This window comes from Chaetodon auriga, chromosome 7 (assembly GCF_051107435.1).
Source record: "Chaetodon auriga isolate fChaAug3 chromosome 7, fChaAug3.hap1, whole genome shotgun sequence".
NCBI lineage: Eukaryota > Metazoa > Chordata > Actinopteri > Chaetodontiformes > Chaetodontidae > Chaetodon > Chaetodon auriga.
This window is the reverse complement of record NC_135080.1, coordinates 14,468,306-14,486,428: the sequence shown is the minus strand read 5'-3', so window position 1 is coordinate 14,486,428 and position 18,123 is coordinate 14,468,306. Positions and strand designations below refer to the sequence as shown.

General features: G+C 42.5%; 1 protein-coding gene across 6 annotated transcripts in view; it reads left to right on the top strand.

The window, feature by feature from the left end:
* Positions 1–18,123, top strand: part of gria4a (glutamate receptor, ionotropic, AMPA 4a) — a 105,164-nt gene that overhangs the window by 37,474 nt on the left and 49,567 nt on the right. For all 6 annotated transcript variants that reach the window (XR_013077354.1, XM_076734204.1, XM_076734202.1 and 3 more), the window contains exons 3-7: positions 5,742–5,981; positions 8,806–8,858; positions 9,122–9,253; positions 12,458–12,511; positions 13,224–13,382. Coding sequence is in view for 5 of the 6 variants with exons in the window: in XM_076734204.1 (XP_076590319.1) it covers positions 5,742–5,981; positions 8,806–8,858; positions 9,122–9,253; positions 12,458–12,511; positions 13,224–13,382 (638 nt within the window). In the remaining variant the exon portion in view is untranslated. The remainder of the gene's footprint in view (positions 1–5,741; positions 5,982–8,805; positions 8,859–9,121; positions 9,254–12,457; positions 12,512–13,223; positions 13,383–18,123) is intronic.

Genomic DNA, 18,123 nt, shown 5'->3' with positions numbered 1-18,123 from the left:
GGTTTAATACAGAAAAAGTCAGAAAAAGAACAAGACACATTGAGTTTATTAACCTTTAACCAAGACAACGGCCTCCCGCTCATCATTACCAAAGTGTTCTTGCTGTTGAAAGTAACCACTGCCAAAATCCACACTGACCACCATACTGTGCATCCCACGTCTTAATAACATGTGGCCTGTGAACATAATCCAGGCAGTGATTATATTTGTCACTACAGAGTAATTGGAAAAAGAAATTTGTGGTATATGCTGTACTTCATATCTTGGGGTTGGAACACGAACAGTGTGCAACACATCTGTGGTTTCATTCTAATACTATTGTACAACCTTAGCTGTAAGCAATTTAACTGATCACACTTTTTCTCCTCTGCTTGAAAACTGATTTTTATATTTAATAGGAGTTTGTGAACCTCACATCCTCCTCCGCACATTGATAATGAGGTAAGGTAGAGAACAGAGTGTGACTGCTTCTCCCGCTATCTTCTTACATCACTGTATCATGAGCAATTAGTTTTATCAATTTTCAGGTGCTTTCAGCAGATTATAGCAGCTGTATTTTTGTTTTGCTACAAAATGAGTCTCAATCTGAGCTAAGCATAGCTTGAAGCTGGTTATCGGCGCTGCTTTCTGTGTGACTCAGCATTTTCTGTTACTAAAAGCTGGAGTCTTACATGGTGTTAGTATAACCCGTATTGATTTGATCCTGATTTGTGTTTGCAATTTGTGATTTTATTGCGCATGTCATGAATATTTATTAAATGTTGTGTTCATTGGGGGACTACATTAGCGTAAGGACAACTCAGTGTGGGGACGGTGTAACAGTGTTTAGCACCTTCCAGCTTGAAGACACGCATCTAGTAATGTGATAAAACATTTCCCATATGGGTTTGAATGCTTGTTCATAATATTGTTTTTCATGCATTGCTACTGTTCAAACACTGTTCAACAATTCAAGTTGAAGTTCAAGCTGAATTTCACACAACACCAGTTATCTCAGTGCTCCTTCATCCCCCTCACACTGAACCACTCTGCAAGCTGCAGAACAATTCTTCCTCAGTTTTTTAGCTTCGTCTTATTCTTTGCACTTCTCATTTCCCTCTCTTTCAGGATGTTGACTGATCATGGGTGTTAATTTATTCTACAGTGAATAGTGGTGTCGTGGGGCATGGAGAAATTGAAACAGTCTTAATTTCTGGACCACTTTGTGCTTCTGACCCTAACCCCAACAGCACTGATGGAGCATCATGAGGTCGTTTGTAATTGTGAGGCAAATTTCTGTTTGATTAGTTCACTTTATCATAGCCTGCATTATATTTGAGGTACACCAATAGGGCATGTAGACTCAACTAACGAAGGCAAGCTAATCAGAGGCAGAGTAGAGCAGGAAATGCCTTTGTTATCCTATAAAAGGTGATTTATGGGCTAGTGTAGTGAGTTGCATACAAAAAAGGCAGCACACCCGCAGGGGAGATTTAGAGGTTGGTACACGGAATGCCGACCTTAAAAATGAGTAGGTATGCACGGTATACCTGCGTGTACCCTGCACTACGCCACTGACTATAAACTAGTTGTGTTAGTCTGGATTACAGCGTCAGTCATTGTGGAAACTCCGCCGCTTGCTGCAGGATGCTCCATTCTTTGTTTTTCTCTGTAAAAAATACTCATGCAGTGCTGAAACAGAACAGAAACAGGAGCTTACCTCTCTCGAGGATACTACTGTAAACGCCTTAAACTGAAATGTCAGTGTAAGGCATTGGGCGGTCGATTTCTTCCTAATTATATAGCTCATAAAAGCTTATTATTGGCATTTACTTTCCTTCACCCTGTAGGTAACACTGTGCTGCACCGTAGGCAACCTCAGGCAACTTGAGGAAAAATACACAGTATGGCTTTTAAACTAGTTTGTATTCCTCATTTACTCAGGTGCTTCCTTTATCTTGGCCTTTACCTGCAGGTAATGAGAGCTCACAGTATTTTTGCAGTGTTTCTATGGCTGTCTGGAGAATGTCTCTGCAGCTAGAGGGTTGTTATTCAGACTAATGGGTGAGAAGCAACTGCAGCATCAGGACAGAAAGTTAGAAAGTTGTACGTGTGTGCTGGAGGATATGCTTTTGTGTGTGTTCAGAATGCTTATAGGTGACTGTGTGTGTGCACGCGTTGCTTTTTATGTCGTGCTGTAGTGCAGTGACAGTGGAATCAGTAGCAGGTTTATCTGTGAGCATCTGTTCTTGCTGTTGTGTGAAATACAAACAAGCGGCCGGTCTAGAGGCATAAGCACTGTGCTGAAGGAGGTAAAGAAAGAGAGAATGAGGGAGGGCTGAAATATAGGAGAGAGTGAACACGTAGAAAACAAGACCACAGAAGCAAAGAGAGCTAAGGTATTAGTTTGTGAAGTATTACACTGTTTAAGCAATACATTTTCTTGCCTGTTATGCAAATTTGATCAATTTGAATTTGAAAAAACAAGAAACAAAGTGATGTGCGGCTTATACGCATGATTGAAAGGGCTCTCTAAATGCTCAGAGGCACAAATGAAATGAATCAGAGAGGGGCAGGGATAGCTGCAGAAGAGGATGCAGGCATGCTGAGGCTTGATATACCGTGCAGAGTGAAGCAGATAAAGGAGGAGAGTTTTATGGAGAGGTCTGCACAGAGAAAGAGAGAGGTTCGACAGACAGGCCGAGCAATTAAGAGCAGGAAAAAGACAGGAGATTGCACACGAAAACAAAAAAATCAAACATATGCTGAGAGAACAAGCGAGGGGGAGGCAATGAGAGGGAGAGGTAGAGGATGTCCCGGGAGACCTATTGTGTCCGATGCTTTTACTGTGGTGATGATGCACCGTGCCGCTGGTCCCCTCCTCTCATTAAAGCTTTATAAAGCAAGCTTAGCACACATTTTATTACAATGACGCCACTGTCTGGCACATTCCAGCCTTGCGGCAGAGGTGGTGTTGGTGGTGGAGGGGGTTGTGGAGGAACAAGCCCATCGAGACGTACATCAGAAAGGGAAACATGGGAGGAAAGAGAGGATGAGCGAGTCAGAGAGGCAAAGCCAGGATCAGATGGAATAGATGGAGGATAAGGGAATAAGGGAGTGAGGAGGTGAAAGATAGAAGAGAAAAACAATGAAAGAGACAATGGATGAATGAAGAATGAAACATACATAGAGGGTTTTGCTATGTGCTCTGGGCCTGTGTGTGTCTGTGCGTATGGTTGCAGATATCTTGGTATTGTTTAGGTATAGAATGGTTTGGGATTACTGCTGTCAATATTTCCTTAAGTTTTGACGGAGACCCAGGAGGTGGTTTAAAAATAAAATATGCAGATGATGATGTCACAAACCACTTCGAGGCCAGCAGTTTTAGTAACTTTCTAGAGAAAAATCATCAGTCTGTCAGTTCACATGTGCAATGCTTCCTTTTTGTTCGGCTGCTTTTCTATTTTTGCTCTTTTCCCAAAAAACAGCGGATCCTGAGAACACAAAGAAATTGTATGTAGGTTCTCCTTGTCCTTAGACAGGGTAAGGACATGATTTCTCTCAGCCAAGAGCCACTTTTCATCAGTACGCTGCCATCATGAGTGAAAGCCGAGCGTCACGTTCTTTGCATGTTTCAGTCTGAACACATGCACACTATACAAAACTGTCTCTGCTTGCTGTTTGCTTCAGTCATTTGTCATCTCACCGTTTTAGAAGAACACTTGCTCTTATCTTCTGAGCACTTAATGCTGATTTAGTGTAAACATCATTGTGCATTCCAGGTTCTGGTATCTCAGTATAATATAGTACCTGTGGTTTGTCACATGCAGTCTCATCTCTACTACCATCTATTATGTTGTTATGTGCTCTGAAGTGTCAAAAAAAACCTGGAAATGCCATAAAAATCATCTTGGAAGACACTAAGTCCGTTGACTTTGAGGACACCATGACTCAGCTCCTGCTGAATGACGCATGCTAAGTACGTAGTATGCTAGTTCTCTGAATTGAAGACATTTAGCTGCTGTCATAATCGGAGACTAAATCCCTGCCTTATCGCCTCCTGGGTGCAGGGGCCTCGGCTTTGTTTAATTGCCACAAGCCGAACCGTCAAAGCTGCATCTCCCTCAGTGTTTACCCCCACTGAGGCTTATAGCTGATAATGGAATTACTCTGAGTCCCAGGAGGAGGGAGAGAGGGAGGAACAGAAAGAGGAGGCAGTCAGAGAGGAAGAGAGGGAAAGAGGAGATGAAGAAAAGTGCATGGTGGGAGCTGAAAGAGAGAGGATGGATGAAGCGTCCGCCTTGAATTGAGAAGAGAGAGGAAAAAGGTACGAGGTGAAGTGATGCACGAGGAGATCAAAAGCCGGGGAAAGAGAGAAAAGGTTACAGAGTGATGGCCAGTTGTTGCCAAAAGCAAAGTCTGCAGTCCCCCCTGTCTTACTGTTTACTCCAGTGTGACGTATTACAGGGTGGAGAGTGAATTATGACGCAGGATAGGGCTGAAGCTCAAAACATGCCAGCCTGAAAGCATCTAGCTGAAAGGATGAATGGGGCTAAAGAGATAGAGGAGGGGATGAAATAAGAGGATGAAAGAGAAAAGGGGGCAGACAAAGAGAGGCATTAAAGGGTGTAAAAAGAAAAACGAGTCGACACACACTTTGAGTCCCTTCGCTCGCTGAATCCTTAGAAAGTGAAACACGTGTTTGTGTGCACATTTCGGTCGATTTGTCGGAATATGCAGGACTCTCCGATTCACACACCCATGAGCTTTCCTTTCTTGTTGTTGTTTAAACACACTTTTGGTCGAGCGCGCATGAACGACACACTGAAGCAGAGGAGAGATTTTTGTGGAAGCGAGATAGCGGAGGACGTCAGTGCTTTTCACTCTCCTCTCTGTCATGGTTGAAAGCTTCGGGGTGTTTGAAGACTGAGTTGCAGTGTTGTAGTGGAAAATGACTTCACATTTGAAGTGAGCTCGCGGCTCGGTCAAGGGTTTTGTATCTGTGTGTGTGTGTGCGTGCGTGCATGGATGGATCTTAAGGATGTTAAGCTCTAAGCAGGTGGGATTATTTGACTGTAATTTCCTTAACAACTGTATAAGTAGCCATGCCAGTTTTGGCTAGTGGGAATGATTTTGTGCCAGTCAGAAAATTGGAAAATTGCTTGCCAGGGGCTTGTAGGGTAGGCCGATTTCCACCCACGTACACGCAAATGTGTGTGCTTGTACTTTATAATTAAATGTATGTGGTGTGGCAGAGACTCATTTTGCTGTTAGTCCCATCAATCTGCCTCATGTTGTTCCCGATAAAATAAAAATAGTTTCTTTCAGAGGAAGCTCAACAAGACTTCCTGTAAAACTGCTTGGTGCATTTTCAAATTAATCTCAGTTTCATGAGACTTTTCTGGTCACATTTATGGATGCTCACACACACCACTCAAAGAGCACCGTTTGCAGGTCTAATTAGGAGTGGGAAGGTATAGCTGACACAACCTGAAGCTGTTGCTCATTAAAATGTTTGACACGTGTAAACAGATTCCACAGTGTGAATTTAATTAAGGGCCATGTGTCTCCCTCTGTCCAATCCGCCTGTTTGCTCTTTGTCTGCTCATTTGTCATTGCAAAGTTCTCAAAAGTAACTGTCACTGAGTGTACGCTGTATTTGTGGGAGCTAATTTTTCTTCATTTACTCTCCTTTTTCCCTTTTTCCATCTGGATTCTTCTATCCCCAACACGCCACTCTCCTTCATCCCTCCTCGCATCAGTCTGTTCTCAGTATTCGAGAGGGGTCTTCGCCATCTTTGGCCTTTACGACAAGCGCTCGGTCAACACGCTGACATCGTTCTGTGGGGCCCTGCACATCAGCCTAGTGACGCCCAGCTTCCCCAGTGAAGGAGAGGGCCAGTTCACCCTGCAGCTCCGGCCGTCCATCAGAGGGGCTTTGCTGTCACTGTTGGATCACTACGACTGGAGCCGATTTGTCTTCCTCTACGACACAGACAGAGGTAAATGCACGGTGATGAATGTGTTAACAAGGCATATGAAGAGCTGGTGTTCCAAAATAAAAATAAAGAAATCACATAATTTCATTACCTTAAAGATATTTTTGCAAAATACAATTCCAGTATAGACGCACCATTGTCTGTTGGTTTTAAAGACAAAGGTCAGAGTTTGCAAAAGGAGCTGTAAACGGGTATTATCATCTATACTTGCTGTATAGCAGAACTGTTTAAATGACTGTGACTGCAGCAGCATGGTGCCCCAATGGCAGAGATTCATCCACTCCACGGCATTAACAAGAGCTAACTGGGTAGATCTGCAGTCTTCTTTGTCTGGGCTTAAATTAAAAAGTTATTGAAGATTGAAATAGTTTTCCAAATTAGTCCAGTTCACACATTTTTGCATGAAGAATTACCAATTAATTGGAGTTCAGTTTGGCACGGTACAAGGAGAACAGTGTTACAATATCATCAAGTCACGGTGATATTTTTAAAAGTCTATTTGCCTGAGATTATTTGGTCTTAATTTAACTCCAAAATGTACCCTTGTTTTCGTGTGGAAAAAAGAACAAAGGCTGTTCTACTGGATCTGCAATTTGCTAATGAAAGAATAAAGCTCCAAAAACAAGGGTGGAGTTTGATACTTTCCACCCAGGAACTAGAGTTTGGCATCAACTCTAGCAGCATTCACCTGCCTTTAATTTAACCACGCTATCATGTAGCGCACATAAGTTAGTGGAGCAGACACAGCTGACGCCCCTGGCCCCTGACCAGTGTCATGGGAATGCTTGGCACGTTATCTCTCTCTCTCCCTCACACACATACACGCCCACACACAGACTAATTCCCCGCCACGGGGAGAGAAACACAGGTCAAACATGACGCAGAGTCCCCAGACCATGGTTTAGTGGTGTGTCAGGGAATCAGTGAGCTGCACTGTGTGTGTGCATAGTTGTGTGTGCTCTGTCTGTGCCTCTGCCAGCCTCCCTCTGGTCCAGGTTGTCTGAGTTAGTACCCACAGGGAGCAGAGGGAGGAAGAGGAGGGAAGAGGACGAGCAGGAGAGATAGGTGAGGTGAGTTGAGCTGCTGGAGCAGTAGAAAAGAGAGAAAATAGGAAAGACAGGTGCGAGAAGAGGAAGGAGGAGACAAACGAGGTGACAGGGGAAAAGGCAGGAAGAGGAGAAAGTGGAGGTAGGTGGGAGGTGCTGGAGGGAGGCAGTGGGGAGATTACAGAAAGGAGTAAGAGGATAGACGGGATCACAAGCCTCTGGGGATATACAGTAGCATATAACAGGAGGAGGGGGTGAAAGAGGAAAGGAGGGAGAAATGGAGCAGAGGATGGATGTGTAGAGTTTGGGCTGTGCTCACCCTTGACTAGGCCAAGGCAGGGCCCTTCATTATAGGCTCCCATCAGGCCCTGCTGCCGGTAATGTGCTGGAAAATGGGTGGTAACGCTGCGATCTGTTTTATGCTCGCTGCTCTGCTCTGCTCCACAGACAGCCTGCGGGCACACACACACACACACAAACCTGCATACAAGACAAACACACACACACCAAGATGTGCATAAATTCACATACAGTAGACGAATGCATGTGCATCTGTGCATTACATTACATCAGTACAAGTGAGACTGTACAAACAAAGCACGTACACATAAACAACTCACAGAGAAGTGTAACCTGTAGCACAAATACATTCATTTAGAGCACACACACTTATTTACAAGACCACTTGAGAGGCTGGAAAGGTGAAAGCATAGCCTCACACTACACATAAAGGCAAACTGCACTTCTTTGCAATGTAAACCACAATAATACACACACCTTCTCACACATACACACTGTGATCACTGAGGCTTCAGATGTGCTTTTTGTTTCAACTCAAGCAGTAAATAGCTGCCTCCACCAAAGTAGAAAAAACAGGGTAACAGTTGGCACTGTTGCACTGCGTGTGTGTGTGTGCGTGTGTGTGTGTGTGTGTGTGTGTGTGTGTGTGTGTGTGTGTTGTTTGTTGCAATATACATGTCACTGTGTTTCATGCAGGCATTGTGTGAACACATATGACTGACTTTAGATCAGAGCAGATTAAACAATATATTTGGAGGTCTGACAGAGATTAAAAAGGCCATTTTGATAAAAAAAAAAATACTTTGGCTGTATGTTAGTGTTATGGAGGATTATTCTGATGATATTGAGATGTCTTTCACTGTTGTTTTTTCAACTTGTTTTGACCCCTCTTGACAGCTGTTTGATGTAATATAACGTGATTCATTGTCGCTGATCTTGCCACCTGCTGCTCATAGGACCATATTAACTTTGAAACTCAACTAATGTCAAGCCAAGGGACATACTCGCCCTGTTCAGAACTGTGCTCTGGCATACTGCAAAAGAACTGTGTGTTTTGTTCCAGGCTGTAACACTGATAAGTGGCAGCGAGTTCACAGATGAGCTGCGTTTGAATGAAAGTTCACGACTGAACAAGAAGCAATGAGAGGTTTAACGTTAATGAAATGTCTATTGTTTTGGCACATAATTCTCGGTTCTGATAAGCTCTGTGTGTTGGTTGATCCAGTGACATTCAGCAGCAGACTCTTGCTTGAGGTGCCAAATGTTTTATCCCTGCGATTGAAGACATTAGCATTTTCAGCAAAGACGTTGTGGTAATTGAGATCAAATAAAAGTTTTTGCAAATAGTGTTCTGATTTTTTTTGGCTGTGCCTACAAAAAATGCTAAATCTAATTACACAATGTCCAAAGTAAGGCTTCTACCTGGTACAGAATTAATACTCTATTTCTCCTTTTTCCTTCCCTTTCTCTCTGTTGTCTAGGTTATGCAATACTGCAGGCAATTATGGAGAGAGCAGGGCAGAACGGATGGCAGGTCAGGACACACAAACACACACATTCCTGGAAACAGGCCAAAACACACACACACACACACACACACACACACACACACACACACACACACACACACACACACACACACACACGCATACACATACGTTTTGTTAATTCTATTCTAATTCAGACACAGTGGTTAACTTGCTTGTGGTTTGTATGCATGACCTTAATGCTACATGCTATTCATGTTTATGTGCATATACACATCACCTGTGAATACATGCATGTGTGCTAAACCAGGTGAGCGCTATCTGTGTGGAGAGTTTCAATGAGGCAGCATATCGCCGACTCTTAGAGGACCTGGACCGACGTCAGGAGAGGAAATATGTCATTGACCTGGAGCCTGAGAGACTACAGAGCATCCTAGAACAGGTAATATTATTAAGCTGCTGACTAAAGTTTCTTCGTGTAGCAGCTTTCACACAAGAATTGTATCTTGAACTGCTTTACAAACAATGAAGTCACATGCACAGTGCTTCACATCAAAAAGATGGAATAGAGAATAAAACCACTTGATAATAAAAAATGAGATGAAAATAAGGATGAAAATAGAACCATCAAAGGTCTTCAAACTCTCTTATTCCTTTAATACAATAACAGTCAGCAATTTGAGACTTAATAGGCGAGAACTGGTTGAGTATGCCTTGTATGCACACTCGGCACTCGGCACCTCGGCCTCTGAAGCAAACAAGCGTAACGGAGTCTCCCAGTTTCCCAATGGACACAAATTCACCACCAGTCCTGATTAATCGAAATGAGCCCATTTCAGCCTACCCCAGAATGTCCTCCCATGGGTTTAACCTCACTGTGGGTATTATCTGTGGCACATGGAGCTGCCCTATAAAAAAGCATCTTGTTATGGGTGTTAAAAAAAAAAAAAAAAACACCACAGTCTTTTATATGAAGAGAATGAAAAACATATAGAATAGAAAATTAAACCCACTAACCAAGACACCACATACACCAAGTGCTTCACATAGAAAAGACATAAAATGTGCATAAAAACAAGGATGGCAAATACATTTTAAACATCACACAGTGCATTACTGAACACCATAGTTCCCAGCTACAGCACATCATGAGATAAAGAAAAATGCTTAGCTTTTAGCTTACTGCAGGCACAAGATGATATTTGACACTGATCTGGAACCTGAAGGACCCTACAGCATTGTAGATCAAGAGATACTGCTGTAATGGAGGCCACACTGTAGTTTTATGAGGCAGGGTTACTATCACTGAGATTACTACAGACACGGAAGAGATTACCTCACCGACCTGGACTTAACAGCACTTAACACTTAATAATGAGGTACAACCACAACACAATGACACATTATTACCACCTTAAACCCCAGCCAATTGAGTAGAGGGTAAGCTTTTTTAGATAATTGAAACCCCAACCTTTGAAACAATTCAAATGAGTACTACATTACAAATTGTAGCATCCCATTTTGTTTATTTGTTCAGTGTATCACTGGTGTTTCTCTGCCCGCTGTCTGCTTCACTCAGCTAGTTGCAGTTGCAGCAGCGCTCCTTATGCTTTCTGACATCTGGAAAGAAAACAAGATTTGAGTTTTTCCCTGGAGTTCATAATGTTGAGAGAAAAATGTGACTTCCCCAACAACTGTGTCAGTGTGTGATTGCAGTAAACACACCATACTGTCCTCTTAGATACAGATTTACAGATCACAAACACACACTAACACGTACAGCATATGAAGGCACATACTCTGACACCTTACGCCTGTCCATGCTCATTAGATTATCTGTCGTGCTTGATAGTGTAGCTCTGACAGGTGGCAGATGTGTGCATGCGTGTGCGCATGCATGCATGCGAGCGTGTGTGCGTGCGTTCGCGCGCGTGTCTCTGTGTGTGTGCCCTTTGACTCAGGTTTCAGTGTAACATCCCATTGGTTCTGCCACCTGTCATCACATCTGATCTTCTGTCTGCACATCTGACAAACTCAGTGACAGCTAAACACACACACACACACACACACACACACACACACACACACATCCATACCCCCCACACACACATGCATGCTTATTTGTAAAATATTCACCAGTGCATAATACTAACACAGGCAAACAAATATACACACCAGCTTTTAAATGCACACACTCACACAGCAACATACATGCACACACACACATGAACATGCACCAGTAGCAGCATCCCAGACAGATAGGCAGACAGAAAGACAGATTCTTAATTGGCTTCTGTGGTGTGTGAACACACACACAGACACACTAGTGTATATACTGAGACAGGCATGCAGACACAAACACACACTTGCGTCACAGCGGGCTCTGCAGTGCTGGCATTGGCGAGCATCTCTGCTCTGAGACAGAGACTGCTCTGTTTGTCTGCCCTCGCCAGCTGCGATCTATGTGTGTGTGTGTGTGTGTGTGTGTGTGTGTGTGTGTGTGTGTGTGTGTGTGTGTGTGGGTGCATGTGCATCTGTCTGCGACAATATATAGTTGTTGATATGTGTGGGTAAGAGAGACAGAAAGAAAAAAAAAATATATTAAATTGAACAGTTTCTTAATTAGGTCTGTGCCCCATGTTAATGAAGATTCTTATTCCTGCTTTGTCAAAAAATCTCACAGCGTGCCATATTTCACTACATCCCACTGCAAAGATATAATGATGAGGAAAAATATTACAGATTTCAGTTTGACTGTCAGCCATTCACTCTCATGCAAACACACCAGACAGACAATCAGTAGTGATTTCTGTTCACTGGCAAAATGTGTTGACAGTGAACGAAGTGGAGAATAAAAGGTGTTAAAGTCGAGGAGATGTACAGTGCCTCTGACTTTGACGTCATAGACAGGTGTCACTGTTTTAGCTGCCTGTATTTAACCATATCTTAATCAGACTTCAGTGGCAATAAGACGATGTTGCAGGGAAAGCTGAAAAACATTGAAAGAGTGTTTTATGTTTGCACTTAATAACTGCAAAATGTGTCAATTGGACTGTCTTTTAAAGTGAACAAGTTCACATTACATTTCCCCAAACTTGTTTTCCTAATACAAAAAGTGAAAGTAATTCCTGTAAATGCTGCCAATCTGTCACTGTTGGATCGAGGCACCTCATTAAGGTTATTACCAAAACAAGCTAGATCATCCTTCTTACAGAGTCTTTTAATTCAAGTTGGATCAGACCAGTTAACACAGCCCTGACCCAGACACTGCTGAAGCTCTTTAAATGTTCCAAAAGGCTGCAGAGTCTGAGCCAGCGTGGTGCAGAGAACAAGTGAAGTCCTCAAAGGCTCATCACTCCCTCTGCTTTTAATCAGCATAAGGAAGCGGACACAGCCGCTGTTGGGTGAGACGACAGATGGGAGGGAGTCTCCTTTATTTGTAGTTTGAATCCCTTCCCCTGCCCTGCTCCCAGAAACTAAATTAAAACAACTTTAAGTTCTCTCGTCTATTAACTCAGTGTCTTGTAAGTTAATTGCACATCCTACACGTCCCCTGCTTTGGCATACATTACATGCATTGTCAGCAGACAGAAAAGAAATTATGCTTTCTCTCACTCTCTCTCTCTCGCTGTCTTTGTCTTCCCAGGCTGTCAGTGTGGGGAAACATGTGAAAGGTTACCATTACATCATAGCAAACCTGGTAAGAACTCTTAATGGCATTGCTGTTGGCTGTTATTTTGAGATATGGTTAGTCTTTTAAGCCAACATTATGAGACGTGACACCCCCACTTTGACTTTCAGCTTGTCCCAAGGTTGAAGTTTTTTTTCTGCAGTTATTAAAGAAACCTTTTAATATTGCCACCAAGGTGCCATTTCTTCCTTTTACTTCAGAATTAGAAGCACAGTTAGTTGTCTCTCCTCAACAAAGTCAGAGCTGCAGGTCGCTGCTGGAATTCACTTCAGCAAATGAAGTATTGCTTCAACCTTAATCCCTACAATCTCTTCCACGGCATTTCTCTCCGGGATGGTGAAAAAGGGGCCAGTGAACTCAGTTCAGGCTAGATCGGTTCTCAGAGCTTTTAGCAATTAGCATCCATCAACCCAGGATAACCCTAACATGTCTCTACTGTCTATCTGTCTATGGCCCGTTCCCAAATGGATCCCTCTCCACGACCAATTCACCGCAAAGTGTCACTCTGCGTGAAGTCACACTCGCAGCTGTGGAAGCCACTCCATATTAAGTAGGGGTATAAATAATCAGGAAAGCTGTTGGCACATGCATAGTATCAGCAAAGGCGCACATATTCTGTCGGAGGATTTTGTCGTCCACTTCCCCTCTCCTGTAACTGTGTGGGATGTTTTTCTGCACTTGCAGCATCCCTCATCTTTCCATCTTTCTTCCTCCTTCTCAGGGCTTTAAGGACATATCGCTGGAAAGGTTCATGCATGGTGGGGCCAATGTGACTGGTTTCCAGCTGGTGGACTTCAGTCGGCCTATCGTAATTAAACTGATGCAGCGCTGGAACAAACTGGATCAGAGAGAGTACCCTGGATCTGAAAGCCCACCTAAGGTGATAAAAATATGCCGCCCCATCCTTAAATATACAGATTGGAAACTGGTCAGAAAGAGCTGTGATTTGAAGTACTTGCAATGTAAGGTCTTGTTTTCAAAATGTTGTTCTCTTCAGCCGCCCTCATTCGACCTCAGCCAAGATCTTTTCCACTGCAACACACTGTCAGTACACCCATATACACACAAGAAAATTGTGTGCAGACACACACAGATATTTGCAGTGCACATACACACACACGCACAGAAACACACACACATGCACACATGTTTAGGCGTGTGGCACTGGTGTGCAAATTGTTCTTCGTACCTGAAATTCAACAAAGATGACAAATATACAGCTTCTTCAAACAGGTAACCAGTCACAGTGATGTGCTGCATTTGAACGACTCAGACCGTGATGTGATGCATTTAGTTCAGCTTCTTAGCCAGTCAGAGTGTGACCTCAGGATGTTGGAGAGGTGAATTGGCTGATCTTACGGTGATCGAATACATAAACTCGTCTATGACTCACTGGTGTACTGCCAAGGTTATCGTGATGCATGCGGATTCTTCACACTGAAGACTTCTTTGTCATGTCTGTCTGGCATGATATTATTTTATTACATCTCCCCCTTTTCCCTCTCACTTTTTCCCCATTGTTGTCCCTCTGCTTGCCTTCAGCTCTTCATCAGAATGCACAACTCCATTCCTTGTGTATGTGTGTCATTGTCTCTCTGACTGTATATCTTTTCTCTTCTCTCCATTGACCGTCCTCACTGTCTGTTTTCTTTCACTACCCACATCCCGTTCTCTGTCACATTATTGTGCCTCTATTTAGTCTCTACCACACCCCCTTCCCTATCTGTCTCTCTGTGTCCATCTCTCCTCCCTCAGCACACCTCTATTGACCGAGTGCTGACCTGCAACCAATTGCAGTTCATTTCTGCATATATTAAGCAGAAACATGTCCACCTACCTATTAAAAATACATCATACTGCACACGCAGTGTCGTAACTATAAAAAGGTAATGCTGTGTCTGTCCACGTTGCAAATACATATTGATGGTCATATTAATTGGCTAATCATCATTGTTAGATTGAATGAATGAATTCTAATCAGTGGATGTCGGCTGCATCAATCAACCCTTATCATTCACACAGTTTGTTAATGGGCGTAGACTTATTAGACTCAGTGAACGTGCTTGAATATATAGAAAGTTAAACACAAATGCAAGTGTTCTTAACTTTGAGAACTTTGTGAAGATCTTTGAGGAAGTGCATTCAAAGATTCTCTTCCCACTGAAACCACAAAAATGATGTTTCACCTCTGCCTTTAGCAAACAAGGGAACACAATTTTAATGATTTAACAAAAGACAAACAGAAAAAAAAAAAGTTATCTCTAGTGACAACAGATGCCTCCCAATTGCTCTAGGCTAATTGGTGCTGTGTAAAAACTGAGCTCAGTTAGCCTTGGGCCAACTCATGGCCTCAGGCTAAGGAGAACTCTGGTCTAATAATGTGCAGTTTGAAAAGCACTGCTGGGACCTTTTGCTCTGGGGGCTGGATTTTGAGGTAGCTGCTATAGCCATCAATCAAAGTCTCTTAACCTGGTGATTGTCAGCTGGGTGCCTGGAGATTTTGTTGAAATGTAATTAAAATGATCAGTGACCTGGCAAAGTAATATATTAACTAATCAAAATTCAGGCGCAATGCTTTTGATCTCACATGCAGTATACTCGCCTCTATTCTTTTAGGGTTTTTTCCATTGGCATGTACTTTTTCACACACTTCCCCTAATTGCTTAATCAGAATATGTATAAATTAGCAACATCAGTCCTAGCATATTCAATAGACAATCGGCTCCTTTATCAATATTTGTCCATGTATAAAGAATTTAATATTTACCAGACACCGGTCCAGAGCTCTTTTTATAAATTAATTATGCGTGCTCTAATGGTTTTAAAAGTATTGTATTAATTTTTCATTCCAATTTCCCATCTCATTTGACAAGAAAAGTTAATGAAAGAGCTTTTCAGTGCACTGGATTTACAAATCCATATTTTATTCTGTTAAGCTGCACACATGCATGAGGCAAATGGCCCTTGCATAGTTACCCATAAAAGAATTGTGAAATGGTGACAAACACAGACATGTACTGGCCATAGCTTGACACTGGCATCATCCTGTAAATAAATTCAATTAAACTCAACTTTATTTATACAGCACCATATCTCAACTAAAGTGCAGATACCAGCGAGACAAAAAAAGCACAGAAACTCCAGGGAAAAGGTCAAGTTAGTAACAATGGGAAATGAATGTGTACAGACAGAAAAGGAGAGGAGGAGCGAGGAGCTCAGTGTATCACATCAGTCTAAGCCTATCGCAGCATAACTAGGGGCCGGTCCAAGGCAAGTCTGAGCCAGCCCCAACTGTAGGCTTCATCAAAAAGGAAAGTTTTAAGCCTACTCATATATCAATGTGTACGGATCAATCAATCATCTGATAGGTAGGATTTAATCCAGCTTAGTTTACGGATCAATCAATCATCTGATAGGTAGGATTTAAACCAGCTTAGCGCATTTCCTGTAATGCCAATTAAGTGTTTCAGTGTCTGTAGTAGGATGTGATGGTCAGTGGTGTCAAATGCAGCACTAAGATCTAATGAGACAAGCACAGAGACTAGTCCTTTGTCTGATGCAATTAGATGGTCATTTCTAACTTTGACGAGTGCTGTCCCTGTGCTGTGATGCACTCTTAATCCTGACTGAAAATCATCAAATGACCGTTTGTTATGGAGAAAGTCACACAACTGATTGACGACTGCTTCTCAAGAAAGTCAAGACAGATCAAGACAAGTTGATCACATTGAGTAAAGAAGTGCCAATTAAGGGAAAAAACTTCTTTAAGCAGCCTGGTTGAGATGGGGTCTAAGGGACAGGTTGATGGTTTAGATGAAGAAATCTTTGAAGTTAGTTGGTGAAGGTCAGTGGGAGAAAAGCTGTCTAAATATATATCAGGTGTTAACAGCTGATTCTAAGGTTCCTGTGTTTGAAGATAAATCGGTACCAGCTGAGGGCAGGGGGTGATGAATTTTGCCTCAAATAATTAGAATTTCATCATTAAAGAAGCTCATAAAGTCATTACTACTGAGGGCTGTAGAAATACATGGCTCAATAGAGTTATAACTCTCTGTCAGCCTGCCTACAGTGCTGAAAAGAAACCTGGTGTACTTCTCATTTTCCTCTATTAACGATGACTAATAGGCTGCTCTGGCGCTGGGCAGGGCCTTCCTATCAGTTTTAAGACTATCTTGCCAGGCTAAACAAAATTCTTCCGTAATGGTGCAACATCATTTCCTTTCAAGTTTTTGCAGTGTTCTGCTTGAGGGGTGTATCATGGAGCTAACCTCCTTTGTTTTATTAACTTCTGTTCTAGTGTGGCAATAGAGTCGAGTGTCATAGGAAGTGAGATTGCAACACTATCAATAGCACGTCAGCAGTGTCTAATGTGCCGCATCAAGTTTTGTGTCCACATGTTAATGATGATTGATTCCAAATCTGTCATCAGATTTACACAGTCTACATTCCAACATTATTTTATGATGTGGATGGCAATATCATATAAATAAGTGAAATTAAACGAGACTGTCTGCAGCCGTGATAGCAGCTCTGTGAGGCCGGCTGTGCTTATGCTCATCAGTGCTATGAGCTAAATGCTAACATGCTAATGTTTAGCTGGTATAAAGTTTACCACGTTCACCGTCTTAGTTTAGTCAAACACAGCTAGAGTACAGCTGATTCTGATTAGAGTCCATTTTCCAGGTATTTGGACATTAACCAAAGTAATGAACACAGTCATATGTTGACCTGAACAGGCTGCAATTCATCCTGAGGGGGACAAAGTGGTGGTCTGACCAACCGGCCAACAGCCATATATGGAGTCCAGCTAAAAATACATGAATAAATGAGTGAATGAGAAATGACTACAGCTCCTCATGCTTGCAACATTGCTTGATCTCACTCTGTTCAGTTCACTCATGAAAGTCTTTGTACATGTGGTCTAAAACATGAATGCAGATATGTACATTCTAAATGCACTGCATACATTTTTTATAAACATTAGTTTCTGTGTGAAGAGTGGAATGTGCTTTCTTTTACTGCATACATCATTTATAAATCTGCTCCTTGGTCTGATTCAGAACTGTAGAGAAAATGTGTGTCACACTGTATGTATTTGAGAATCCACATTTACAAAGAAAATCTGTTTTTACTTGGTGAATTTTTGCGGAACTTGGAGATTTGAAGTGATCCTCGAAATACTGTCTCGAATTTGATGTTTTTAAAAGCCAATACTCTTTTATATGTGTCCCGAAGGTGTTTCTGTGCTACCCCCTGACAGAAACAGAAAACAGTATGCTAGTTGGCTCAGTTTTGTTGTTTTCTCCTTGATTTGGATTCTATAGTCGTCATCTGTCAGTCACATGCCTAAAGGCTTCTTAAGTTTCAAAGGGGAGAGATGAAAGCAGGATGACATGGTTGTTCAGCCTTCCAAAACACGCCTTTTGGGATACAAATCAAGGGATGTCAGTTAAAGAGAAAACTACCTGCATAGGCGTGGAGAGCATCGGCGGAGCCTCTCAGCCGACTTCCCTCTTTCCTCCCACTTTCACCTCACCACTTGTCTCCTCCGTGATGTGAAGGCAGCCCACTGCGTGTTTGACTGCCTCCATCTGTGTGGCGCTGTGTGTGTCTGTGTGGGT